Consider the following 27,023-nt stretch of genomic DNA (forward strand, 5'->3'; position numbering starts at 1 on the left):
GTAGTCAGTTGGTGCAGCAAGAACTTGTGGGAATCGCCCAGCAAAGGTAACGACCAGGAAGGAGGGAGGTGTGACAAGTTTGTTCCCAAGCTGCTTCTTAGTGTCTGGCATTGAAATGTCTCAGGTTCAGCATTTCATATTCTCCAGACATTTACCAACAAGACAGAATTTTCCACGAGTCATCCATCCTGGTTTTTGTTTTTTCACTACCCTCCAGAGCTACAAGTGCTTGACGTTGCTCAGCACTTTCCTGATTGCTTTTTTTTTCAACTTTTGAAAGAATTCTGCTCTGGTGAAAATAAAATCTCTGACAGCCCTTTTAAAATCGGCTGCATACGGACGGCCTTGCGGCCACTTTTCATTATATCACTTGTAAAATATGTGCTGGTGATTGAGGAATATCGCATGTTTGCCTAATTCTGCGTCGGTCTCTAACAGCGATCTGTAGTGCAGGGACTCCTTACAGCAGAACAGCTGCTGTAATGAGAAGGAATTATTGAGGACCATGTCCTACGTGAACATAGGCAGGGCAAAAGAGAAGGCTAAAGAATTAGGGGGCTAAAGACATAGACAGGAAACGGAGACAAGGAGGGAGAGGGAGAAGAAGAAACGTGATGCCGACTCACGTTTCGGAGGGATGTCTGTGTTCTCTCAAGGCCCTCTTGTATCAGGGTGAGTCATGAAGGGTAAAGAGACTTATAGAGAGTGCGTGTGTATGTACATGCCTGCATGTGTGCTTGTGAAGGAGACATTTCCTGGACATGCTCTAGAATTCTGCTTCTACGTTAAGCCTGTTTAACATAAGTCATTTGAAGCATATTTCACTAGCATTAGTCTGAACCACACCATAATATAAATTAAATATTAGTTATTGAATTAGTTAATTTAAGAGTGGGCCAATAAAAGGAAGGCATTCATGAGCTAGTGGTAGTTGTCTTCCATGAAAAAATCAACTCTGTCTAACCCTAATATTGCTAAATCTACAATGATTGCTCACCAAGTGTTTCTATGTTTTAACTTACCACTCAGTTAAAAGACTAATGAGTTAGTAAAGATCCAAGTCTGCAAATGCGCGTTTGCAAAGTACATGTCTGTATTCTAAATGAATTACCTACCATGGACCCCAAAAGACTTACTCCAAATGATGGGACCTTGTGTGAAATGCCAACAAAACTGGATGCAGTGATTAGTCCATTATTTTTGACCTGTATTAAATTGCAGACATCACAAAAGCACAATGTTTGATGTTGCCTTATGATTTTCTTTGTAAATATATAATAATTCCAAATATGATGCATGCAACATAGTCCAAAAAAGTTGGGACAGGAGCATGTTTAGCACAGTGTTACATCCCCCTATTTATCAGAATTTAATAAGAAGACTTTTAGAGACTGAAGACACCAATTAAAGCAGTTTTAAAAGCAGAATTTTTTGCCGTTCTTCAGCTTTATATGTCTTTCAGCTGCACAACTGTACAGGGCCTTTGTCTTATTTTGAGGAAAGGTCTAGCACCTGTACTCTCTGATTACGGAGCCATGTGTAGCGGTTCTTGGCATGTTCACGTTGAAAAATGCATGGACGTGCCTGAAAAAGATGTTGTCTAAAAGGCAGCATGTGTCTTTCGAATATACTCATTTTGGCAAAGTTACAGTTGTGTTGTACTAGAGGTTTATATTAACAATGTTGCTTTGTCTGTCTCTTACATCTTAGTTGATTCTAATGGAAGTGCCGAGACTCCAGCATATTATTGTTGTCGACGACAAGCCCATATCCTGGCCAGGTTATCCACGAGGCATCAGTGTACACAGCATTGCTACTATACAGGCACTTGGAGCCAAGCCTGAAAATGGTAAAGTTTATTGCTAAACCTCAAATATGTTTCATAAAAAATATGTTTCATATCATAAATCTATGGCTTCTGCAGCGAGGTAGTGCACTATATGACCAGTAGGCAATCTTGTTCCTGTGGTTGAATCCCTAATCATACTGTGTTAAACATATAATGTACTGTTTAAGTGCAGAAACCATTATTTATGACCTACGTAGTGTATTGAGTAGGGAACTATTTGAGTGTGTGTGTGTGGAGCAGTGCACCCTTGGATTTTGTGCAGTGTCTCTGTGTGAGCATGTGCAGAGATTTGTATGCTGTGTGTGAGTAAGGTCCTTTCAGGTCATGTGAAAGAGAGAGCCCACATCTGTGTCAAATTAAGACCAGGGGGTGCAGACGTCTTTCTAACTTGATCTCACTCCCTGTCTGCTGCCCTCTGCACTTATCGCGCTCTTTGTCTCTTTCTCTTTCTCCTTATCATGTTTGTCATTATTCCTCTCTCCTCTCTTTCTCTCGCTCCTGCCTTCTTATAGCACAGATAAATTACTGTATGCATCAACTCTCTTCCTCTCTCCTAGCAACAGCTGTTTTGTTTGACCCTCAGCAGCTCATTGAGATCATTTTCGTAGATTATTAGAAACTTTTATGCCTTCCATCCTGGCTGTGTTTTTAAAGAACTTTCATAAGGACCTTGAAAAAGGTCTAAATGTTTGTTTTTTGTTGACTTCAATTTAGTTGACCTGCCCATGCTCCACCCACAAATGTCTTCTTTAATGGCAACAGTTTTGCAAAGCTTTTGGCACAATCTCATTCAACATAATGAGAAATTGTATTAATTTTTGATAAATTACTTCAAACTGCTCTAAGATTTGGGGATTTGTTCTCCTCTCTGGTATAAATGTGTATTTGCATGCAATATGCAGAAGAACATTTTGCAACACTGGTTCTGCTTCAGACCGGGTTAATCTGATTGTTCTCTTCTTCATTGTTGATTTTTTAAACATCGAGCTTTGAGCCTGCGCATGTGACATTAATATGTAGAGCTATTTTATTTGTTTTAACAAGGAATTCTTGAATAATGCTGCTTTCAGTTTAGATAGTTATTCATTTGAAATCATTTTTATTATGTATGCATTTGAAAGTGCACTGTTGGGATAGAATGAGGTTTTTTTTTTGGTTATTATTTGAATAAATAAGGTTTGTAGGGATGAACGTCTGATTGCAGATGGCTATGCAGAAAATTCACAGGTTTCAGCTGGTTTAGTGTTGCTAACATTGTATTCTACAGCTATAGCTACTGAAGCAAGTTACTGTAAGCTATTTGCTGACAACATTTTCCCTGGCATACTTGCCAACCGTAGTGGCATTACAGCAAAATCCAAACATGGAACTTGACCTGTATCAGTAAAATCAAGTTATTCAATCACCAATGCCCATAAAGCAGGATGCGATAAGACAGTAAAAGATACATAAACTTGACTGTTCACATCCATGCGAAAATTTTATTTATTACACCCTTTATATGTAAAAAAGTATTTTTAATTAAAACATTATGTTGAATAGGTTTTTAAGTGTTTTATAATCTTATCCAACATTGCTACACTAGTTAGAGAAATAATAGAGTACCATGTGGTTGTTTGTTTCTAATATTTCCACTGATTAAAGTACTACATGTCAGTAATGTAAAACTGTGTGGCTTCCATCTCTCACCCATCTCTCTGCTTCACTTTCTGTACTTTCTCTCTGCTCTACCCCTTGTAGTCTCCAGACAGAGGCGGTCTCCTTGTCCTGGTGATATTGCTGTGATTATGTACACCAGTGGCTCTACGGGGGTTCCCAAGGGTGTCATGATTTCCCATAGCAACCTCATTGCGAGCATTGCTGGAATGGCAGAGAGAATCCCTGACCTTGGGTATAAATGAAAACACTTACACTTCTTAAATGGATTGTGGTGTACTGTGATTGTGATTGATTTTATGTTCTGACATGTAGGTCAGGGTTCTAGTACAAACATAGCAATCACAGTAACACTATGTTATGTATTTATATAATGTTATATATTTCAGTAAATCTTGAATAAGATGTTGAGATGGCAAGATTTGGCATTCCCATGTATGGCTCAGTGTTTTAGAGAGTCCAGTTTTTACTGCTGAATGCATGCAAAAGATATATTACAACTCCATTTCCAAACACGTTGGGTCGCTGTGCAAAAAGTAATCAAAAACCAAATTGCAATGATGTGTAAATCATTCAGTCATGCTTTACAGACAGCATATCGAATGTTGAAACGTAGAAATTTTTGAGAATTGAGAGAGTTTTTTTAATTTAATGCCAACAACATGTTCCAAAAAAGTTGGGACGGGGCAACAAAAGGCTGGTAAAGTTGTGGAATGCTACAAAAACACCTGCTGGTTGATTGGCAACAGGTCAATAACATGGTGTAAAAAGAGCATCCCAGAGAGGCTGCATCTCAGTAAAGGTGAGGTGGGGTTCACCACTCTGTGACTGCACAAGGGTTAGAGTTAGGGTTAGGGTTAAGACTGCACAATCAAATAGTGAAACAATGTAGGAATAACATCTCAACCGAAAATTGCAAAGACCTTTTGTTTTTCATCATCTACATAATCATACAAAACAACATCATAATAAAAATCTGAGAATCTAGAGAAACCTGTGTGTGCGCTGCTGTGTCTGATCCACTTGTACCAGCACAAAACACACTAACATACCACCACCACGTCAGTGTTACTGCAGTGCTGAGAATGATCCACCACCCAAATAGTACCTGCTCTGTGAGGGTCCATGGGGGTCCTGACCACTGAAGAACAGAGTAAAAGGGGGCTAACGATGTATGCAGAGAAGCAAATGGACTGCAGTCTGTAGCTGTACAACTACAAAGTGCACCTATATATTAAGTGGAGCTGATAAAATAGACAATGAGTGTAAAACAAGGAGGTGCTCATAATGTTATGCCTGGTTGTTGTACATGTTTTGGCAACATATGCTGCCATTCAGATGACATCTTTTTCAGGGAAGGCCTTGCTTATTTCAGTAAAACAATGCCAAAACTACATTCTGCATGTTTTACGACAGGATTGTTCCGTATCAAAAGAGTCAGAGTGCTAAATTGGCCTGCCTGCGGTCCAGACCCGTCACCGCTGATGATTTATGAAATGAAAAATGCAATAAAGGAGACCCTGAACTGTTGTTGCTGAGTAGCTGAAATCTTATGTTAAGCAAAAATGGCCAAACACTTTCAAAACTACAGCAATTGGTCTCTTCGATTCCCACACGCTTACAGAGTGTTGTTAAAAGAGGTGCTGCAGCACAGTGGTAAACATGCTCCAACCCTACTTTTTTGGAACATGTTGTTGGCATCAAATTCAAAATGGGCATATAATTTTTTTAAAAATTACATTTTTCTCAGTTTCAGCATTTGCTTTGTCTTTGTATTATTTTCAATGACATATAGGGTTTAAATGATTTGCAGCGTCCCAACTTTTTTGGAAATGGGGTTGTATATTTTACAGTTTATAACATTATATATGCACTTAGTTGGCAGTTTACTAGGGACTTTGTATCACTGGCCATTTTATGAGATATATCTATCATATAGTGGCTCTCTGGGGGTTTACAATTACAGTTACTCATCTGTTGCAGCACAATTTATCAGCCACCAGGCAATGTCACCCAGTCACTGACAAGGTACCACTATATCATTGACCAGATATTGTTTGGCAGGCCTTTGGCGGGCACATTCTATAACTGGTGGGTGACAGATTGTGCAGCAAGAGTTGGGTTACAGTCAGTAATTGTAAATTTTCAAAATACACATATCATAAATAAAATGGCCAAAGAGTGTAAATACAACATGTGTGTACCAAATAAACTGGCAGCCTGGTGAATATTGTTCTGAAAGACTAATTCTATTCCTACCTACGGTATTTCATAATGTGCTTGTCACTGAGTGTACTCTGTATATGCTGCCATAAGGGTGCTGTGCATGTTTGTATCTAGGATTCGACACGTATGAGCCAAAGGAATACAGACGTTACTGAACCTCAAGGCTTTGTGCTGTAGTCATGTTTTACTTGTTCTTTGAATTCTATAAACCTCTTTCTATGTACTCTGTGTTTGTGCTGGTGACACATTTAGTGATTAAAAATAGATTTATGTATTATTAGCTCTCATTAGCTCGTCTAAAATGATTTTTAATGGTTTTATTTATTTATTTAAATCTCTCTATGATGCATTTGCTAAAAAAGACACTGGCAATAATTTTCTTAGTAGAGGAGAAAGAGTGGGGAAAATAAGCCTGTAACTAAAGCTGCCTAATTTTACTTGTTAGGGAAGAGAAAGGCACTACTGAGCATAAACAAATCCTTTAAAATGATAATGATATGCAATAATAACAAGCATTCACAGGCTGCCAGAGCCTTTTGAAAGATAGTTGTGTTATTCATTATGTGGTGCTGGTATGAGCACCTACTGAACAAAATCCGTTATACCCCAGCATAAAAGACCTTAAATCGATATTTAGGTTAAAAGTCCTAACATAGCTAACAGTGGATGAGCAATAATAGCCACCAGATAGCATGACTGATTTCATAATGCTAAGTGGTAGTTACAATTATTCACTATTAACACCAGAAGGGTTTATGGTTAAATCCATTAGTGAACGGTTCATCAGATGCCAAAGAATGAATGCAAGTGGTCATGAGTAAATATCAGACAAATGAGAGTCTTACTTCAATTTGTCAACCGCACTAGACATAAATGTACGATTTTTTTTGTCATTGCAGTGTGAATGATACATACATTGCATACCTACCCCTGGCACATGTCCTAGAGCTCAGTGCAGAAATGGTGTGTGTGGCTTACGGCTGTAGAATTGGATACTCCTCGCCCCAAACACTTGCGGACCAGGTAAAAAGAGACTAATTTTGTGTGGTTATTGGTTTTGGTACATTTGGTACATTTATACAAACTATATCAATCAAGTTCAACATTTGGTTTGATAACATTTGATATCGACTAGTGGTTCAAATGGGTATAGAGAGATAGAAAGAAAGAGTGACTCGTGAAAAAGTAGGTATGTTTGAAATAAGTCATTTGAAGTCATTTGATCTTCATTTAAATGGTATGTATAGATAAACATTATGTAACAAGTCATTTTGTCTGTTGAAAGTCAGTACACTCCTGGACCCAGTAACTGGTACTGTTCCCTTTGAAAAAGAAACTTTATGTAGGCATTTCCTGTGTCTACCAGTTTTTGGCATCTGATGGGAGATTTTTTGCCATTCCCCCATGCAGAAACTGCAATGTTTGAGGGGTACTTGCATGTACAGCCTGCTTCAAATCACACCCATACCATATTGTAATGGTATTCAGATCAGGGCTTTGGCAAGGACATTCTATACCCCTCCATTTCTACTTCCTTTTAAGCCTTTTGATGGATTTACTTGTACACTATATTTCCAAATGTATTCAGTCATCCATCCAAATCATTGAATTCAGGTGTTCTAATCACTTTCATGGCCACAGGTGTATAAAACCAAGCATCTAGGCCTGCTTGTCCTGCAGGTCACCAACTTTCTGCAGAGTCAATCGCTACAGACCTCCAAACTTCATGTGGCCTTCAGATCAGCTCAAGAACAGCGTAGAGAGCTTCATGGAATGGGTTTCCATGGCTGAGCAGCTGCATCCAAGCCTTACATCACCAAAGCGTCAAATGCAGTGGTGTAAAGCGCCGCCACTGGACTCTACACATGGAGACGTGTTCTCTGGAGTGACCAATCACGCTTCTCCCTATGACAATCGGATGGACGAGTCTGGTTTTGGCAGTTGCCAGGAGAACAGTACTTGTCTGACTGCATTTTGCCAAGTGTAAAGTTTGGTGGAGGGGGGATCATGGTGTGGGGTTGTTTTTCAAGGGTAGTTTTTCAAGAGTTTGGCTCGGCCCCCTAGTTCCAGTGAAAGGAACTATTAATGCTTCAACAGACCAAAAGATTTTGGACAATTTCCTGCTGCCAACTTTATGGGAACAGTTTGGGGACGGCCCTTTCCTGTTCCAACGTGAACACCAGTGCACAAAGCAGGTCCATAAAGACATGGATGAGCCAGTTTGGTGTGGAAGAACTCGACTGGCCTGCACAGAGTCCTGACCTCAACCCAACAGAACACCTTTGGGATGAATTAGAGCGGAGACTGCGAGCCAGGCCTTCTCGTTCAACATCAGTGTCTGGAAGAATGGACAAAAACTCCCATAAACACACTCCTAAACTTTATGGAAAGCTTTCCCAGAAGAGTTGAAGCCGTTATAGCTGCAAAGGGTGGGCTGACATCATATTAAACCCTATGGATTAAGAATGGGATCTCACTCAATTTCATATGCGAGTGAAGCCAGACGAGTGAATACTTTTGGAAATGCAGTGTATATTTGGCATATTTTGTTAGAATGTCCACTCCTCAGCTTTTACAGATGATCTCACATTCTGTTTAAGCACTCTGTGGTATATAAAAGACTTCATAGTTGGTTCTATTATTGCAAGTTGGCCAGGCCCTGAGTCAGCAAAGCAGCCCCAAACCATCAAATTTACATGCGTCCCAGTTGGTATGAGGTTCATCTGATCAAATGCTGCCTTTGGTTTTCACTGAACATGGCTTCTGGTACTGTGGTCAAACTCTATCTTTCACTCATCTGTCCATGTTCCAGACGTCTTAGTCCTTTCTGGGTATACTTCAGTCTTGCCCCCGTGTTCTTTTTAGACAGCAAAGGCTTCCTCCTGGTGCACCTCCCATGTAGGTCAAATTAGTGCAGTCTTTTTCTAATGGTAGATACATGCACTTTGACATCAACAGTGGCAAGAGCTACCTGCAGATCCTCTGATGAAATTTTGTGGGTTATGGCTGCTCTCAGGTAACATTTGCTGGGACCTGGACAAGTTGGCAATGAATTTAATCTTGTCTGCTTATAGATGAACTTCTGGATAGAATAATAAATTTTCTAGGCATGATCAAATAAACAAAAATGAGCAAACCAGACCAGATATCTGTTTGTTTAAATAAGACTGATAACTGTGATAACTCTCACTCTCTCTCTCTCTCTCTCTCTCCATACACATGCACACATAAAAAAAGGAGGAATAAAACCATTTATATATATATATATATATATATATATATATATATATATATATATATATATATATATATATATATATATATATATCAGGCAATAGCTGGTTGATCTTTTCTGTAATGGGGCTTGACATGTGAATAGTTTGCAGAACCTCTTACGGTACCACCTAAACAAGCACGCTGTAAAAGCGGTTATTGCTGCGTGTATTTAAATAAAGTATATTTGTCTTGGTTCAGTCAAGTTTTTTTAGACTTCCTCGCTTTTTTCCTTACAGTCTACGAAGATTAAGAAGGGAAGTAAAGGAGACAGCACTGTTCTACAGCCCACATTAATGGCAGCTGTACCGGTACAGTCATTTCTCTCCATCTCACTTTCTCAAGTCTCTTTCTCTCTTTCTCAAGTCTCGATCTCTCGCAGTCTCTCTCTGGGATTTTGAGAATCGGATGCCTGGAACTGTTCACAGCTGTAAACAGAATGTGAGAAAGCCCACTGTGGTTTTCCTTACGACATACTGCATACACTCTCTCTCACCCACACACACACACACACACACACACACACACACACACACACAGACTTGGTGCCTGTAACATGGCCCAAAAAATATTTACTCAGCATAAAGTACAGTCTCCACACAATAGGGTGTTAACACTGTCAACTAAAACAAAACTCTGTATCCCACCGATATAAATTTTAAATAGTTTGTTTTCTCACAGAATGAGAAACATTAAAGACACTACAGATGTAAGTAAAACAGATTTCAGTATAATCATCTTGATATTTTTCAGTACATATGTTGTATGCATTAAAGGTGCATACAGACAAGAGAATTGCATTGAGTTAACTGTATTTGCATCAACTAACCACTTTTATAGCAACAGTTCCAGCTAGCTTTTACATCTGTGCCTCCGTCTGTTTGGCTGTTCAAATATGTGGTCCAAACAGGCCACAGAAGGGAAGTGTTTTATTTCTGTTCTCTTCCTCTTTTGTTATATTCTAACTTACGCTGTCTTCACAATATCTCTCTTACCATTCATGGAGTTACTCTGAAGTCTGTAATATTTCCTGATGACTTTTTAAACTGTCTAGATCTAGATCCTCTCGAGCTATGAAACTCTCAAACACAGAGAACAGACCTGCTGCAGCTGGGATGTGTGTGTGTGTGTGTGTGTGTGTGTGTGTGTGTGTGTAATATAATGATTCAGGTGATGTCATTGTTTATGTCTGGAGCAAAGAGGCTCAGCTGCCTCAAAATGACAGCCCTGTTTCTCTTCCTCTCTGTCTCACTTTCTCTCTCTTTGTAGGAGATCATGGATCGCATCTATAAGAATGTGATGCTGAAAGTGGAGGAGATGGGTGTAGTGCAGAAAACTCTTTTTATACTGGCCTACAACTATAAGATGGAGCAGCTGGCTAAAGGCAATCGCACTCCACTTTGTGACAAGTACGTCAAACACAGAATTCCACACAAACGTTTTGAACATTCAAAAATGTACAGAATGTTCATTTTGTTACTTTAAAACATGCAGTCCCCCAAATATCATGTGGCCTTCATATCTTCCATTCTCCCTTCTCTCCATCTCTGTCTATCACCCTCTCTGTCCCCCTTTCTGTTTCTCTCTGTGCAGGCTAGTGTTCCAGAAGGTGCGAGTGTTGCTGGGTGGGCGAACACGGGTTTTGTTGTCAGGTGGTGCACCTCTGTCAGCGGCAACACAACGTTTTATGAATATCTGCTTATGCTGCCCTGTGGGCCAGGGCTATGGCCTGACTGAAACCTGTGGAGCTGGAACCATCAGTCAGCGTGAGTGTTTGTCATTGTCATCATTATTGTTAAAGCTGTCACTATGCATTAATCAGTAGAGAGACTGAATAATCTACTCATTACTATATTTTTGTTATGGCTCTCTTTATCCATTAATCTGTAGAGAGACTGAATAATCTACTCATTACTATATTTTTGTTATGGTTCTCTTTATCCATTAATCTGTAGAGAGACTGAATAATCTACTCATTACTATATTTTTGTTATGGTTCTCTTTATCCATTAATCTGTAGAGAGACTGAATAATCTACTCATTACTATATTTTTGTTATGGCTCTCTTTATCCATTAATCTGTAGAGAGACTGAATAATCTACTCATTACTATATTTTTGTTATGGCTCTCTTTATCCATTAATCTGTAGAGAGACTGAATAATCTACTCATTACTATATTTTTGTTATGGCTCTCTTTATCCATTAATCTGTAGAGAGACTGAATAATCTACTCATTACTATATTTTTGTTAGGGCTCTCTTTATCCATTAATCTGTAGAGAGACTGAATAATCTACTCATTACTATATTTTTGTTATGGCTCTCTTTATCCATTAATCTGTTTTGATGATTTATTGATTAGTCCAAATGATAAAATGGAACAGAACAGTAACAAACTATCAGGGTTGTGCGCAAGCACTCAAGTACCTGGTCACCATTCCAGGTTCCAGTATTTGAATAATAAACTCTCTTTTGGGTGTTCGTTGTGGTGCACCTTGGAAAGTCAGGGAGAAAAAAAAATACAAGCCAATAGTGAACAATTAATCAGGGCTGTAAAGTGCAATAGTTTTCCTTTTTTTGTGATCAAGTAAGAATTACACTATTATATATGCAAAGTATTTTCCATTCTCCTACAAAAAATCTTAACAATTATGACTGCATTGTCAGGTGGTGCACCTCTGATGTGAAAACACTGCCAAGAACTAGCGTTAACAGCCAACATGGTTACACATATTTCACATTTTACAAAACCACTGGAAATTCATTGAAATTAACATGTTATTAATCATGTTCGGTATTAATCATGTTCAGTGTTTATGCAGCATGTGCAAATCCAGCAGAACATTTTTGATGGGGTCCATTCTGTACATAGTTTGCTTGTGTATTTATGAAGGGTTCCCAAATGAGGCCCATTAACTCTTAAAGGAACTAGAATATCAAAATTAGTCAGCGTGCGAATTTCTACAAACTATACAGGGATTATGAGGGTAACCAAAAGAGGCTACGTCATTGGTAAAGACAACTAGAAAGTCTCTGTATAATCATATAACCATAAGTCTGTTACAGCCATGCACATTATTATAGCAGTGTTTGAAGCATGTGATAGAGCTGATTTCTGTAAGCAAAATTGGGATTTTCAATGTTATTTTAACATCAACTAGAAGTGTTATGCTTTCAGTTAATTGTATTTACGGTAGCTGTAGCTTAAACATAGATATTTGAAGGTTGTAACAGAAATGTAATGTTATTTCCTTTTGATTATTGTAGCTTTTGAGTGAGTACTTTCGCTAATATTTCACCTCAAGGTCTACCTCTGAACATTATTGGAGGAGCCTGTTAACTAGCTGCCTGTAGGTGCTTTATTTCCAGTCCTGGAGGGCCAGTGTCCAGAACTGTCTGCTGATTTCCCTGCTCAAACATGCCTGGTTAAGTTTAGCTTTTAATTACTACTTTTATTGCTTGTGTTTAAGCAGGAAAATTTACTAAACTGTGCTAGTGCTAGATGCCTCTGGGCTTGGCATTGAAAAACCCTGGTTTAGATCAAGTTTGTTAAGCAAAACCACATCAACTCCAAGGACGCAATTTGAATGGTAAACAGAATACTCTGATTACGTGTTGCAGTCTGGGACTACAGCACGGGACGGGTAGGAGCTCCTCTGGTCTGCTGTGAGATCCAACTGAAAGACTGGGTTGAGGGTAAATCTCTCTCACACTCTCTCTCTCTCCCTCTCCCTTTCCTTCTCTCTCTCTCTCCCTCTCTCGCCCACACACATCCATCTGCCCTTACCAAAACACTGTCAAGAAGTTTATCCATCCATCATTCGTTACGTCCATTAGTTTGGGGCATGGGGTGAGCAATAGGCAAGTAGGGCTACTGGGGAGAGAGAAAGAGAGGGAAAAGATGGAGTAAAAAAAGGCAGAAATATTGACAGTCATTCTGACCTTGTAAGGAAAGCCAGTCTTAACAGCTACAGCTAATCTCTTTTGAAACACTGCCATGTCATTCTTTATAACTAGACTTCGTATGCTTAGCCTGTTCTTACTTGTCTTTCCAGTATGTTATGTAAGTCCTCTCCTGTTTTTCTGTTATATTCTATACTATTCATTTCTCTTCCATTCTCCTCTATTATAATGCTATATGACTCTTCTCTTCTATCATTGAAGTGAACTTGAAAGCAATTTTTTTCACCTTGTTCATTCGTATTCGTAGATCATATTAAGCATGAGTATTTACGCCATACCATTTTATTTAGATATTTTATTCTTCTACACATTGTGTTACAGTGCACATGAATATGTAAGAATAATATCACTATTATGTAACATCAAAAATAAACAGTAATATTATGTTTCACCTTCTTCCTCCACCACCGATCAATGCATTAAACACGCAACCTAATGATGTGTTTCACTTGCGTGAAATTTCAGTATGTGATTTCCAGTTCACACTGGAAATACAACCACATTCCCAAAAAAGTTGGGACGCTGTACAACATGTCAATAAAAACAAAAGGCAGTGATGTGCAAATCACTTATATCCTACATTTAATTGAAGATGGTACAAAGAGAGCATATCAAATGTTGAAACTGAGAAAATGTGTTGGGACAGGGGCATGTTCACCACTATGTTTCATCACCTGTTCTTTTAACAACACTCTGTGAGAGTTTGGGAACTGAGGAGACCAATTGCTGTAGTTTTGAAAGTGAAACGCTTTCCCATTTCCCTTGCTTTACATAGGATTTCAGCTGCTCAACAATTCAGGATCTCCTTTGTCATATTTTTCATTTCATAATGCACCAAATGTTATCAGCGCTTGACAGGTCTGGACTGCAGGTAGGCCAGTTTAGCACGTAGGCTCTTTTAATATGGAGCAAAGCTGTTGTAAGACATGCAGAATGTGGTTTGGCATTGTCTTGCTGAAATAAGCAAGGCTTCCTCTGAACAAAACGTCATACGGATGGCAACATATTTTGCCATAGATCGTTGAGCATCAATGGTGACTTCAGATGTGCACATGATGTCCGTGCCATGTGCACTAATGCACCCCTATACCAGCTTTTGAACTGTGCACTGATAACAAGCTGAGTGGTCTTTAGCACGAAGGACACAGTGTCCATGATTTCCAAATAATAATTTTAAATGTTGATTTGTCAGGTGACCCAACACTTTTCCACATCCATTTAAATGAGTTCAGGCCCAGAGAAGGTGGCAGCATTTTTGGATCCTGTTTATATGCAATATTTTCTTTGCGTTTAAGAGTTTAAACTTGCATTTGTGGATGCAGCGACAAACTGTTTTCATACTGTTTTCAGAAGTGTTCCTCAGCCCATGCAGTGATTTCCACTAGACAATCATGCCTGTTTTTAATGCAGGGGCGCCTGAGGACCCAAAGATCATCGCCAGCAATTACTGGTTTTTGGCCTTATCCCTTGCATAGAGAGATTTCTCCAGATTCTCTGAATCTTTTAGTGATGTTATGTACCTTAGATGATGAAAAGCTATTTTTTTTTTGCTATTTTTCATTGAGAAACATTATTCTTGAACTGTTGCACTATTTGGGTGTGCAGTCTTTCACAGAGTGGTCAACTCCGTTTTAACATTACCAGCCTTTTTTTGCCAAAACAATAAAATTTCTCAGTTTAACATTTGATACGTTGTCCTTAACTTGAAAGAGGCATAGACTATTCTGCTGTAACTCCCATTAAGATGAAGCAATCTGAACCAAAAAAAACATTACATACCTTGATGTATTGTAATTGATTGCTTGCTGGAAGTGATCCCAGTTTTGTGCCAAACTTATGAAGGGGTATGGGAGTATGCACCCGAAAGTTGCAAATGGAGGTTAAATATCACAACGGCTGTCCGGATTTGATTCTGTAGAGGAAATCATTGGATGGGCTGAGGAGCACTTCTGAAAACAGTATGAAAACAGTTTGTCGCTCTTTCGAGTGACTCTCCCTGTATTTTCAATTAAATATGGGGTTTAAATGATTTGCACATCATTGCTTTTTGTTTTTATTTACATTATGCAGAGGGTTGTAGATGATTTTTGGTTTATCTCGTCCATTTCTTGGAAAAGTGAAGTAAATGGTATTAGTGCACCAGGCCAGTTTGCTCACAATCATAACTTACCTCTCATCTTTTACTCTCTATTTAGGTGGTTACCAGAGCACAGATAAGCCCTGTCCACGGGGGGAGGTTCTCATTGGTGGCCCCAGTGTAACCATGGGTTACTATAAGAATGAAACAATGAATCGAGAAAATTTCTTTGTGGATAAGAATGGCCAACGGTGGTTCTGCACTGGAGACATTGGCGAGTTCCAAGCAGATGGCTGCCTCAAGATCGTTGGTGAGCACCACAAAGTTCTTCCTGCTGACCAAACTGAATGCTTGGATTGGAAAGTACAAGGATTCCAGGGACTGCAGAAATTTGTTAACAACTACTTTCTCACTGGAAATGAATGTCCCTGGAAAAAAATAAACACAATGAACTAAACTAAACTGACAAGTATGAGGACTTAGATAAATATAGTCTGAGAGAGTGAGTGCACAAGAGAAACTAAAGTGGGAGAGAGAGAAGGAGAGGTTGTTAGAAAGGGTACGGTACACTAACTTCCAACTCTCTGACAGCACTGACCTTTATGTTTCATTTCCTAGATATGAAAATCATCCATTCCGCCCTGCTTCCTATAAGGCATTTTATTCAAAAGAGCTATGTGGGATTATACATTTTGTACACTGTGTATTCTTTTTGGACTTTGATTTTGTGGTTGATGTTGCTTTTGTTATAAATTAGTAGTGGAAGATTAGGTTCCATTGCTAGGGGGGCTAGGGGGGCGTTCTACATTTGTGATGAACCAATGTAATGAAATGTGAAAAGCACAAGTTGGGTTAGGTTATAGCTAACGTTTGTGATGAATGTTAAGCAAAGGGTTAGTCATATGCTTGGTCAAAGCTTTAATAATATAGCTATGTGTATTTGTTTATGCTTACTTATGCAGACCGTAAAAAGGATCTGGTGAAGTTGCAGGCAGGGGAGTATGTGTCTCTGGGGAAAGTGGAAGCCATGCTGAAAAACTGTCCTCTTATTGACAACATCTGTGCTTATGCCAACAGGTACCATGTGGACAACGTGTTCACTTCTCATGGTCCGAACAAAAGCAGAAAATGATACATTGTTGCATTTTGGTTCTGGTTTGCTTAGTGTTCCCATTAGCGTATTTAACATGAACCAGAAGATGTAAACAAAAAGTACAAGTAAATGGTCACCACTGATTGAGCAGATTTTATTGTGTACAGTAACGGTTATAATATCCAACAGATCTTCTGAATCATACCTTCTCTGTTCTGTCTGGGTAATGATGGTTTTATTCATGTCTTGTATTTGAGTAATAAGCCGCAAGTTCCCCTGCAATAATGTGGTTTTGCACAATGCAAAGGAGGACGGAATTACTTTAACACAGCCTGGAGTGGTTTACCGCTTTTACAAAACAGAGAAACCCTGGCACCCTAATGTATAACATAACTAATCTATTGATAGTATTTGTTCTGTAATTTCTGATTCAGAGTTTATGAAGCGATGATGAAACACATGCATGTGTCAATACAACAGGCGTTACCAAAAACAGGCATTGCCTGTATTGAATGCAGTGCGACACCTATGACACCGCCTTGCCTGCTTGCTGTTTTGTTTTTTATATTTTATTGACAAAAAAAGTCATTTGACTGAATGTTCCAGCGCAGTCATCACAATGGTGTCATTTCCACAGTTGCTCAAAACATTTTACTGAATAGGATATATGTGTATAATATAGAGAGAGAGGTGTGTTTGTGCCAAAAGATACCAGAGGTCAGAAGTTTTAGTTTTCTCCTAGGACATTACAAACAGTCTGAGATAGTTTCTCCCTCTCTCATGTCTACAGTGATGAGTCATTTGTAATCGGCTTTGTGGTGCCCAATCAGAAACAGCTATTGTTACTGGCAGAGAAGCGGGGCATCTGTGGCACGTGGGTGGAGATCTGCAGTAACCCTGTAATGGAGGAGGAGGTGCTAAAGATCATCAATGACACAGCACTGGCAGGTGAACCATAATCCTAAATGTTTTTCAATCTATAATAACAGGGATCATGGCAAGTGCATGAGAGATCTTGTTTTGTGTATATTTAAAATATTTCAATGTTTTTTATATTTTACTAGTACTTATTTACTTTCTGTAGAATGAATGATTACCTGAGCCTCACCACTAGCATTTCAATGCATAAATGTCCTGAAATGTGGTGCAAATGACAAATAAACTTGAAACTTGCAGTGCTCTGTCTTGGGCTAGTCACGTTCAGTCAGAGTGAACCATCTAGATCAGGCACAGCAAAACATTTCCAATAAAATGTAATTACTCACGTCCTTATTCAATTTCATATATTCTTTAAATGATCGACATGAAAAATGTTTAAAATGTCACTTTTATCAGTGCTTTGACGTCAACTTCTTGAATTAAATCCAGTGTTTTCATTACTTTTATTTATGTATTTACTTATATCAAATAAATATCTTTTATATTGGATATTTAAAATATATTTATTTGAGGTAATGTATAGATTTTTTTTTTCTTTTGTTGTCAGTATTTCTTTTTAGTACATTATGACCATACATTTCCTGTTATCTTTACACAGCCCAGCTGGAGAGGTTCGAGATCCCACGAAAAATCTGTTTGAGCTCAGAGCCATGGACTCCAGAGACGGGCCTTGTAACCGATGCTTTTAAACTCAAACGGAAAGAGATAAAATCACACTACCAGCACGACATTGAGAGGATGTATGGCAACATGTGAATTCAGATCAAAACTAAGCTAGATCTGAAACTTAAATAGGCCTTGATGCTCACAAGTAGAAACTTGTATTATGATAGCCACAGTCAGAGATATCTGGCCTCTGCAATCAAGACATTTATCATCTTTCAGTTTTACAACACATGGCTGACAAAAATATACTTGTAAGGAACTACAAATATGATTTTTTTTTTTTTTTTTTTTTATGTAATTCTAAATTGTAACAAGAGCTTACAACAAGATTCCTGGTTTGTTTGTAAATTCTGTAAAAAATGCTATGCATTGTATCCAGAATATTACTGTACATTTAGTAAAGAATGCACAATAACTGCTCAGAGAAGAGGTCTCAAACTTTCACACACAAAATCTAATAACTTGTGGTAACACTTTGGGGCCCAACCAAAGACTAATTACTCACAATGACACCCTTTACTCATATAAAGTGTTCCCTTCCTCCACATCTTGTGTTTTCTTTATATCCATATGTGGCCTTTGGCTGAGATCCAATTTGTATACTGTCATGATTCTTTAGCTGATCCTCATTCCCACACCACCATGCATACATCCTCAACAACTGATCTTTCTTCCTGCTAGATATGTGATGGAATCAGAGGCTGGGAGAAGTATGCAGTTTACACATTCAGTTTACATGTTTTACTTGATATATTTAAAGTGATGCAAATCTCAAAGTATCCATCAAAACATTCCTGCTGACTGATTGCTTTCTTTTGCTGATTGGTTAAAATAAAGAAAATACACTATATGGCCAAAAGTACGTTAAGTGCCTTAACATCTCACTTATATGAGCTTGCTGGACCCCTGGACAGCCCCCTGGACAGCCTCCATTTTCTGGGAACATTTGAGTGTGTGTGGCTGAAAGTTTGGAGAATTACCCATTCAAACGTAACTGGAAAGGGCCTTCCTAAAACTGTTGCCTCAAAAGTGGAAGCATATATAGAGACTGTTAGTGAGCTCACAGACAGTGAAGCAAGATACATTACTCCAGAGAATACATTTTATTTGCTCAGTGTTGTGTGGTTTGTCTAAAGCTGTTTAGTCATGGAAACCCATTTCACTAAGATCATGCTGATATGGCTTCTAGAGGCAGTTTGGAACTTTTTAGTCAGCGATGCAACAGTCGTAGGATGATTTTTACATGTCATGTGCGTCAACACTATACCAGCTCTGTTGGCTTGTGTGATCTACCCCTTTGTGGATGCACTGTTGTTGCTCCTAGACACCATTTTACAATAGTAGCACTTGCAGTTGGCTGGGGCAGGTCTAGCAGGGCAGGAATTTCACAAATTGACTTGTTGCAATTATATATGTATGTGTGTGTGTGTGTGTATAATTTTTTTTATTATTTTAATAATGTACAAATTCCTTCACTTTTTAGAGAAATAAGTCACTTCATAGCTTCTAAAAAGGCAATGGGGTACAAGCTGAACTGCATTCATGGAAAGGGCCAAATAATTAGTAGGGGTGTTCATATACTTTTAACCATGTAGTGTGATAAGCAAGAACCATACAAATACTACTACTGCTTCTTATATATATATATATATATATATATATATATATATATATATATATATATTTTTTTTTTTTTTTTTTTTTTTTTTTTTAACGATAGCTTACATGATAAATATAGAAATAAGTTTGTGAAACCAGACACTGAAAGAGTAAAACTGCAGAAACGCAAAAGAGGGAAAGTATCGCAGAAACAAAACAGGAACGTAAAATGCAAAATGCTAATCTGATATTTGCGATATTTTTTTTTTCTCGTCACCATTAAAGACCCTAATTTGATTCCATACATCTACAGGCTGAGGAACTGAGGGATATAAACTGTGTTATGATCAACACTTTCTGACCTTTTCATTGCCATTAACTTACTTTAAACACTGTCTGTGGCTTCTACTGATATGAAAACTGCAGCCCTGATCTGCTCCAATATAAGCTCATTCTCAGCCTCACACTTTTAGCAAAACTCTAGACGCTGTGTTTTGCAGACCACTGAACACACTTCTCTCCATTAGACACACATCTAACAAATGTCCCTTTCACAACGTCACAACTGTGAACCAACTGATCGAACATGGCCATCAGGTGTACACACACTCTATAACTGTAAACGCACCAATCAAGTGTAAGCAATATAAAAAAGAAAACAAGTGAGTTTTTTTTTTTTATTCACGCTTTCTTTTTTGTCCTTTTTGTTTTTTTCGTGTGTTTATGTAACATTCTATTTAGAAAATGTTCTGTTCTGAATTGCAACCTTTGGAAATGCATGGATGTGTTGACTGATGTTACAATGTGGAGAGGAATATAAATGCAGGGTTGGGATGTAACGGTACTGGGAATGTGTCTTTAGAATACAGACCTAATGTATCTGTACTGAGTTGCATTTTGTAAAGGCAGTATTCAGATTAAAGTTACTTTTTTATATTTATAGGGAAATACTTTCAGAATCTTCAAAAGAAACACCGTCGATGCTTGTTTTTAAAATCAGTGCACTGCATGTAGCAAACAAAATCAAAGTGAACCCTTAAGAGGACCTCGGTTAACAGTTTCTTTACCAAAAGTTATTCTGGCTAAAGCCTGAGACTGACAGTCAGTGTGAAGAGTCACTTGTTCATCTCAGTGTTCTCTGCTAAAGCCTGAGAAGACTAATAAGTCAATGGGATGAGTAGACTGATGAATCAATGGGATGATCAGTTATTAATCTCAGTGTTACTGAGCTCTTTTAAGGGATGATTAAACTATTCATAGACATGTTTGCAAGCGATAAGCTTAGCACCGATGTTGTACAGGACTCCTGCTCGGGATTGTGGAAGCAGTAGAGTGAAGCAGGCGATGAGAGAGAAAAAAATGTTAAGAATTTCTAATGCTCATTTAAATAATAAGTACATTTTCCACAAAGATTACAGGAAGAAATGTGTAAGGAACAAAGCGAATCAAGAAAAAAAATACCATGTGCTTAATGTATTCTAGTTTATTCTAATTTATTCATGTATTCTAAATGTATTCTGAATAAATAACATTTTTTGAAAACTTTGTAGTCTTACGAACCCCAGTGATTCACCCAGTGTTTAAGCTTATAATATTTTATACCTTATTATTTAGAACCTAAAGGCATTTAGTCTCTGGTATAGATCATTCAAAACAATTTGTAAAGAAAACGTTATTAGCACCCTTATCGGGAAATGCCTCAGGGAGACATTAAGATTTATGTCAGTTGATTTGGAAAAGGGTGTACCTTTGTGTCTAGGAAATGTTTTTATTCAACACATTTCTTTGTAATGCACTGTAATATTGGCAGAACGTTCTTTTTGAGAGCTGATCTGAGATCAGATTTTTTGCTCATTTGCTTCTTCTACAATTTGTGGCCATAACCCTCCTTATTTTCTTTGTAATTGGCCTTGACATCGATTTTATTACTCTGAATGATTGCTTTTTAATTGAATAACACCAGCCATGTTCACTGGAGTCAATTAAATGTTCACTGAAGTCAATTCTGACTATAACGATTATAATATTCTGACCAAGACTGCATCCTTTGTGTATGATTACCAAAGATGCAGAGAAATGAAGTAGAAGTACCCACCTCTGAGAACATCATGGACTGATTGGGGCACCCCACATTGGGGAAGCGTATAGAAATGCTGTCCTCCTTTTCCTTGCAGTAATGTAGCTAGCAGCATTCCCATGATAGTGGACTTGGAACCTAAAAGCTTCTGCCAGATAATACTTCAAAATCACTGTAATTCTGCGACTGATGGTGAGGATAATGATATCTTTTGAGAATTATCCAGATTGTCATTATGAAGCCTATTCCTTCATAGTCATAGTGTAATGTTGTGCTGGACACTCCCAGATACCAATAGACACACCACTAACTCAAACTCTGGATTTCTATTTCATGTAACAGTTCCAGATTCTTCTCAGCCAAGCCATAACTAACCATCACGCACTACTCCTAGACAAGTGTGGAGTAAGTGTGGAACAAGGGTTTAGCACCCTAACAAAAAAGAACTAAAAGTTAGGCAAATTAACAAAATTGTAAAATCTTTATGGAACTTCCTGCTCTTGTCCTGACATGGCACGTGGCACTGAACTGATCCAGGATATCGCTGCTGTCGGAAGAAAATCTTGCATCTCCAAAATAATAACTTTACAGGAGAAGGAAAAAACATACTTCACTTTCAATGTAAGTCAATGGAACCAGAATTTTTCCCACGGCATTTTGGGTCATTTCTTTTAGGCCATTCATCATAAAATTTACAAACAATGTAAAGAGTAACAGATCCTTTCAAATTATGTCAAAAACTGAAAAATGCCAAAAATTGAGATACAAGGTTTTCTTCCGATAGCAACGATATCTTGATGCTGTGATAACAAGAACATTCCGGCAGGCCAGTAGCTAATTGAGCTGGTTACTGTGTGCACTGATGTTACTGGCCCTCATTGTCTCCCATCAACACAAGAATGTAAATTTTAGAGGTAAATTGGTGACTCCCCTCCTCATGCAATACAGTCCCAGACAGCCAACTGTAATTAGTCAGCTAGTAAATCTTTAAAAGGGGTTAGAGATGATAAACTTGGGTAGTGGCAGTATAAATGGGTTGCACCACTTTTGGAAAAAGTAGGTAGCCAATCTATGTTGAACACAGTTTCTCTTAGCTAGTAATGAGCTATTGTTAGAAACGTGTTAGTAACTGTTAGTTACTGTATTGCTGCTTTCTAGTAGATTACAGTAGGTTACCTTCTATATGCATAGGTCACCCCTCCCTATTATTGAGCTCAGATGTTTCAGCCATACCCGTTGCTAACAAGTGAATGAAATCCAGCACATCCACAAACATCAGCGGTGGAATGGGTAATACTGAAGATGACTGTGTAACTTTCTGCTGCAGTCAACTGTTGGGGCTCCTATTGTGAAATGAAAGTATCTAGGTGCAAGAACAGCCCAACTAAGCAAGCTCACAGAGTAGCCACCAAGTGCTGAAAGTGTGTAGTGCCTATCCTGTTTCACTCACTACAGAACTGCATCTGGAAGCAAAAGAGCTGTGTGGTTTTTATGGTCGAGAAGCAGTACACATGCCAAAGATCAAAATGCATAATGCCAAGCATCGGCTGAAGCAGCGTAAAGCAAAATGTCAGCAAAATCTACCTTCCAGACTGTCTAGTGCCAACAGTAAAGTTTGATGGAAGAGGGATCAGTACACTTTTAACTTTGGTGCAACAGTATGAAGGTTATGGTTAAAGAATAACATGTCCACACATTTATGGCCTCCTATTGTATGTCCAATGATGAAAAGTCAGACCAATGACAGTGATAAAAATAAGACAGGACTGGAGGGTTGCAGTAAAAATAAAATTCTACAAAGGGTTACCAGGTTCAGGGATTCTCTGTCAAATTGGGCCAATTTAAAAAAGCAGTTTACCAAAAGGGCTTAACACTGGGGTAAATAACATGAAATCTTATATGCATGTATTGATCCTGGTGCAGTATAGGCTGGCAACCTATGGGTACATAGAGTAGAATCAGCAGGACAAAAAAGCACATTAGAGCCAGCTTAAGGTGAACATTTCTAAATTCGAGAGGTTTCTAAAGGTGAGAATGCATGTAGTATTGGAAGAATATGTCTCTAGAATTAGACATCAGCAACTCATCTTTAATACATTTATATGAAAGGATTATGAAACATTTTGGCATAATTATGTTTGAAAACTTAAAAATAATAACCATTTCATAAAATGAGGCAATGTTAAAAGCGCTCAGCTCGTTGAAAGAACATCCTCAAATGTCAGGTGGCATAACCAAAAACAAAGGACTTGCATTGTTTTAAAAAGGAGGCGGCAGGAACGGCGTCAAGTAAGTTTAGGCGAAGAGAAAATATTAGGCCCAAGATTTTTGCTGTTTTTTTGTAAACGTTGTGCTTGTAATAAAATGTTTCATTTGTTACAGTGTACTTGTGTCTATATATTTATAATATACACTCACCGGCCACTTTATTCAATTACTTGTTAACACAAATAGTTATATCAGCCAATCACACGGCCGCAACTCACTGCATTTAGGCATGTAGAGGTGGTCAAGACGACTTGCTGAAGTGCAGGCCGAGCATCAGAACGGGGAAGAAAGGGGATTTAAGGGGCTTTGAACGTGGCGTGGTTGTTGGTGCCAGACGGGCTGGTCTGAGTATTTCAGAAACTGCTGATCTGCTGGGATTTTCACGCTCAACCATCTCTAGGGTTTACAGAGAACGGTCAGAAAAAGAGGAAATATCCAGTGAGCGGTCAGTTGTGTGGACGAAAATGCCTTGTTGATGTGAGAGGTCAGAGGAGAATGGGCAGACTGGTTCCAGATGATAGAAAGGCAGCAGGAACTCAAATAACCAACCAGAATCTCTGAGGAACGTTTCCAACACCTTGTTGAAAGTCTGACATGAAGAATTAAGACAGTTCTGAAGGCGAAAGGGGGTCCAGCCTTTTACTAGCTACCTAATAAAGTGGCCAGTGAGTGAATATTTAGAATTTCTCCCAAATGCCAGTGCTGTCAAAGAACTGAGACCAGTTAACTGTCCTGTATCCAACCCCCACCCCCACCCCCACCCCCACTCTCTGCGTTGCCACTCATTGCTCATGAATCATTCTAATACCTGTCTGTTGTGATGAGACGTGATGAGACGAGTTCAGTGCAGGATCTGGCACGGTTCCCCCTTTCGCGTGGCACCCCGTAAAGGCTGGCTGGCGTCCGGCCAGGGCGCCACTTTTCCAACGCACAGCTGACCCTCACGTGATCCGTGACACTTCGGGGTCGCTATTTAAACCGAGCACAGCTGAGACCGTCCTTAGAATCCAGAGACGCGCGAAGCCGGTGACTAAAGTACTAAGAAGTGGTGCAAGAGCTCAAGCTGCCGGTGAGTGGGACTCATTTTGGAGATGTTTGTAGAACATTTACTGAAGTTTTAACGGGTCAGTACAACAAAAAAAAAAATCAGTACAGTTTTCCTCCAAGTGTAATGATGTTAATAGTCATATTCTCACCCCCATTGTTGTTTTAGTGTCTGAAGTTTTTTTTGTTTCTTTTTTTTTTCCTCCAGCAACTCCTGTAACTGACTACCTGACACTATAATGGAGAGCGCGGGGAACGGGACTGCGCCGCACGCGCTCTCCCTCCACAAACGCACGAGCTCGTCTCAGTCGGGCGGGAGTGATGGTAACGCCTACCTGTACATCCTTATCGTCATGTCTTTCTACGGAGTCTTCCTAATCGGGATCATGCTCGGGTATTTGCGCACCAAGAGGCGCGAGAAGAGGAGGACGAACTTATTCAGGCGTCTGCTGCACGAAGAGGAGCAGCGGGAGTGGGGCGCGGGGCAGAAGAGCTACAGCCTGCCCATGCCTGCGTTCCCCGCACCGCTGCCCTTAGCGCTGGGCGCAGGGAGGCACATGGGCAGCCCACTGGAGGCTCGTGTTCTTGCGCCCCTCGCCTGCGCGCTGTGCTCAGCTGAGCAGAGCAGCGTGAGCTCTCTCTGCTCGTCCGCTGACGTGCGCTTTACTATCGAGGAGGAGTCGGACAGCGGCACCGGGGAGGGGGCACTCGACAAGCCGCTCAGAGGAAGCTCTGAGAACAGCGAGGAATCTGCAAAAAGCATAAAAGCCGTTCCCTGAGCTCCGCACGCCCCACGTGCCCAGCATTCATCTGGCTGAAGACTAAAGGCTAGCCAAAAGAGCCTTAGCGCCAACAAAGGACTGCTGAAGGCGATGCGATGCGTCTGGTTGCTGACCACGTTTGGGATAAATGGTCAGCTAACTGGCCTCGCAGTGATCTGGAGCGAACTTGAAAGCCTAAACACTTTCTTAGAAATGGACTATTTCATATGTCACAACGCAGTAGTCCATTCCGGGCAAAACGTGTTGATGCTTTGTGCAAAATATACTGTATATATTGGTTTACACTAACTGTCTTTATTTAAAACTGACCTTGTGTTGTTATTGTTGCCTTAGGGGGGAATAAAAAAAACTAAATATGGTTTTTGAGCCCATAAATGTCACGCTTTTGTTTTGGCAGCTTGGGCACACGCATTAAAACGGCCGACCAGGGGATCAGGACTGTACGGAGTCCAGCAGAGTTTGGTGATTTCCACCCCCAGAAGTGTGTAGTAACCTGGCAATTGAGTTAAATTAGTTGTGTTGAACCCTCCTATTGTGTTCTGGGTCAAAACTGTCCATTTCGAGTTTTAATATATCTAAAATTCCGCTTCACTTTATAATTTTTCCATGAAACCTGACGGCGTCCTCACCAGTGATGACGCGAACATGTAAAAATGAAGATGGCCAAGCAATTTCAAAACGTCCCCACACAAAAACTTGACCCTGTAGTTCAGAATGGCCATGGAACATGCAGTATATTGGGGAAATATACAGGTCTTGTGCAGGGCAGAGCACACATTTTGTTCTGCTGCCACCCTGAAGGCTAAAAGGAGGTCCCCAGCCTATGAAATCCATGAAACGTGCTCATCAAGAAGACGGCCATTAATCAACAAGTTGCTGATATTGAAATAGGAGAAGAAACATCTGGAACAGAGGACAGTGCCGGATTCTCAAAGGAATCAAGATGCCCAGGGTCCGCAAGATCATTAGGAAAACTGAAAAAGAAATTAAAAACTCTTTTGGTTTCATTTGTAACAGAATTGTCTATTTTGGCCTATAACATAAAAGTTGTGATGTCATCAACACGAATAAAATATCTATGAAGTATCTATCTATCTATCCAGTAGTCCATATTCCGTATGTGGCTTTAAAGTGTGTTTCATAATGAAAAAGAAATGTTATTTTTAAGGCAAGTAAAGGAAGTAAATGTTGGTGGGTAAGTAAGCAAGTGGGGTCAGGACGTTGTAGAGTAATGTGTGTTCTAGGACTGTTTTGAGCTGATTTCGACATCAAGAATGTAACTGATTTGCAAGCATAAAAGGTGGGTTAAGCATGAATATCACCAACTGTGCTGTGCTGTCCAGGTCCAGCACTGATAGTTCCAGCTTTAGACACTGGATTGAGATCAATTTCTGAAATTTCTTCTAAAAAACAGAATTTCTTAATTCACAAATGACCAAATTCTCACCATAACTAGGCGTATTCTACCCCCAACAAACCACATTGTTAGTGCTGTGCAGGTACATGTTTT

The 27,023-nt window shown here is 39.3% G+C and overlaps 2 protein-coding genes across 2 annotated transcripts in view; both read left to right on the forward strand.

The window, feature by feature from the left end:
- acsl3a (acyl-CoA synthetase long chain family member 3a) overlaps positions 1 to 18,602 on the forward strand; it is a 34,649-nt gene extending 16,047 nt beyond the window's left edge. Inside the window, exons 5-15 of the mRNA XM_017708878.2 lie at positions 1,711 to 1,849; positions 3,590 to 3,740; positions 6,631 to 6,754; positions 9,244 to 9,315; positions 10,274 to 10,413; positions 10,598 to 10,770; positions 12,627 to 12,701; positions 15,164 to 15,355; positions 16,008 to 16,122; positions 16,929 to 17,086; positions 17,676 to 18,602. Coding sequence (XP_017564367.1) covers positions 1,711 to 1,849; positions 3,590 to 3,740; positions 6,631 to 6,754; positions 9,244 to 9,315; positions 10,274 to 10,413; positions 10,598 to 10,770; positions 12,627 to 12,701; positions 15,164 to 15,355; positions 16,008 to 16,122; positions 16,929 to 17,086; positions 17,676 to 17,833 — 1,497 coding nt within the window. The 3' untranslated portion in view covers positions 17,834 to 18,602. The remainder of the gene's footprint in view (positions 1 to 1,710; positions 1,850 to 3,589; positions 3,741 to 6,630; positions 6,755 to 9,243; positions 9,316 to 10,273; positions 10,414 to 10,597; positions 10,771 to 12,626; positions 12,702 to 15,163; positions 15,356 to 16,007; positions 16,123 to 16,928; positions 17,087 to 17,675) is intronic.
- Positions 18,603 to 24,630: 6,028 nt separating this feature from the next.
- Positions 24,631 to 26,603, forward strand: kcne4 (potassium voltage-gated channel, Isk-related family, member 4). Its single transcript, XM_017708866.2, has 2 exons — positions 24,631 to 24,756; positions 24,940 to 26,603. Exon 2 carries the CDS (start codon positions 24,971 to 24,973, stop codon positions 25,508 to 25,510), a length of 540 nt encoding a protein of 179 aa, XP_017564355.1. The 5' UTR covers positions 24,631 to 24,756; positions 24,940 to 24,970; the 3' UTR covers positions 25,511 to 26,603.
- The last annotated feature ends 420 nt before the right edge of the window (positions 26,604 to 27,023 follow it).

This window comes from Pygocentrus nattereri, chromosome 17, assembly GCF_015220715.1.
Source record: "Pygocentrus nattereri isolate fPygNat1 chromosome 17, fPygNat1.pri, whole genome shotgun sequence".
NCBI lineage: Eukaryota > Metazoa > Chordata > Actinopteri > Characiformes > Serrasalmidae > Pygocentrus > Pygocentrus nattereri.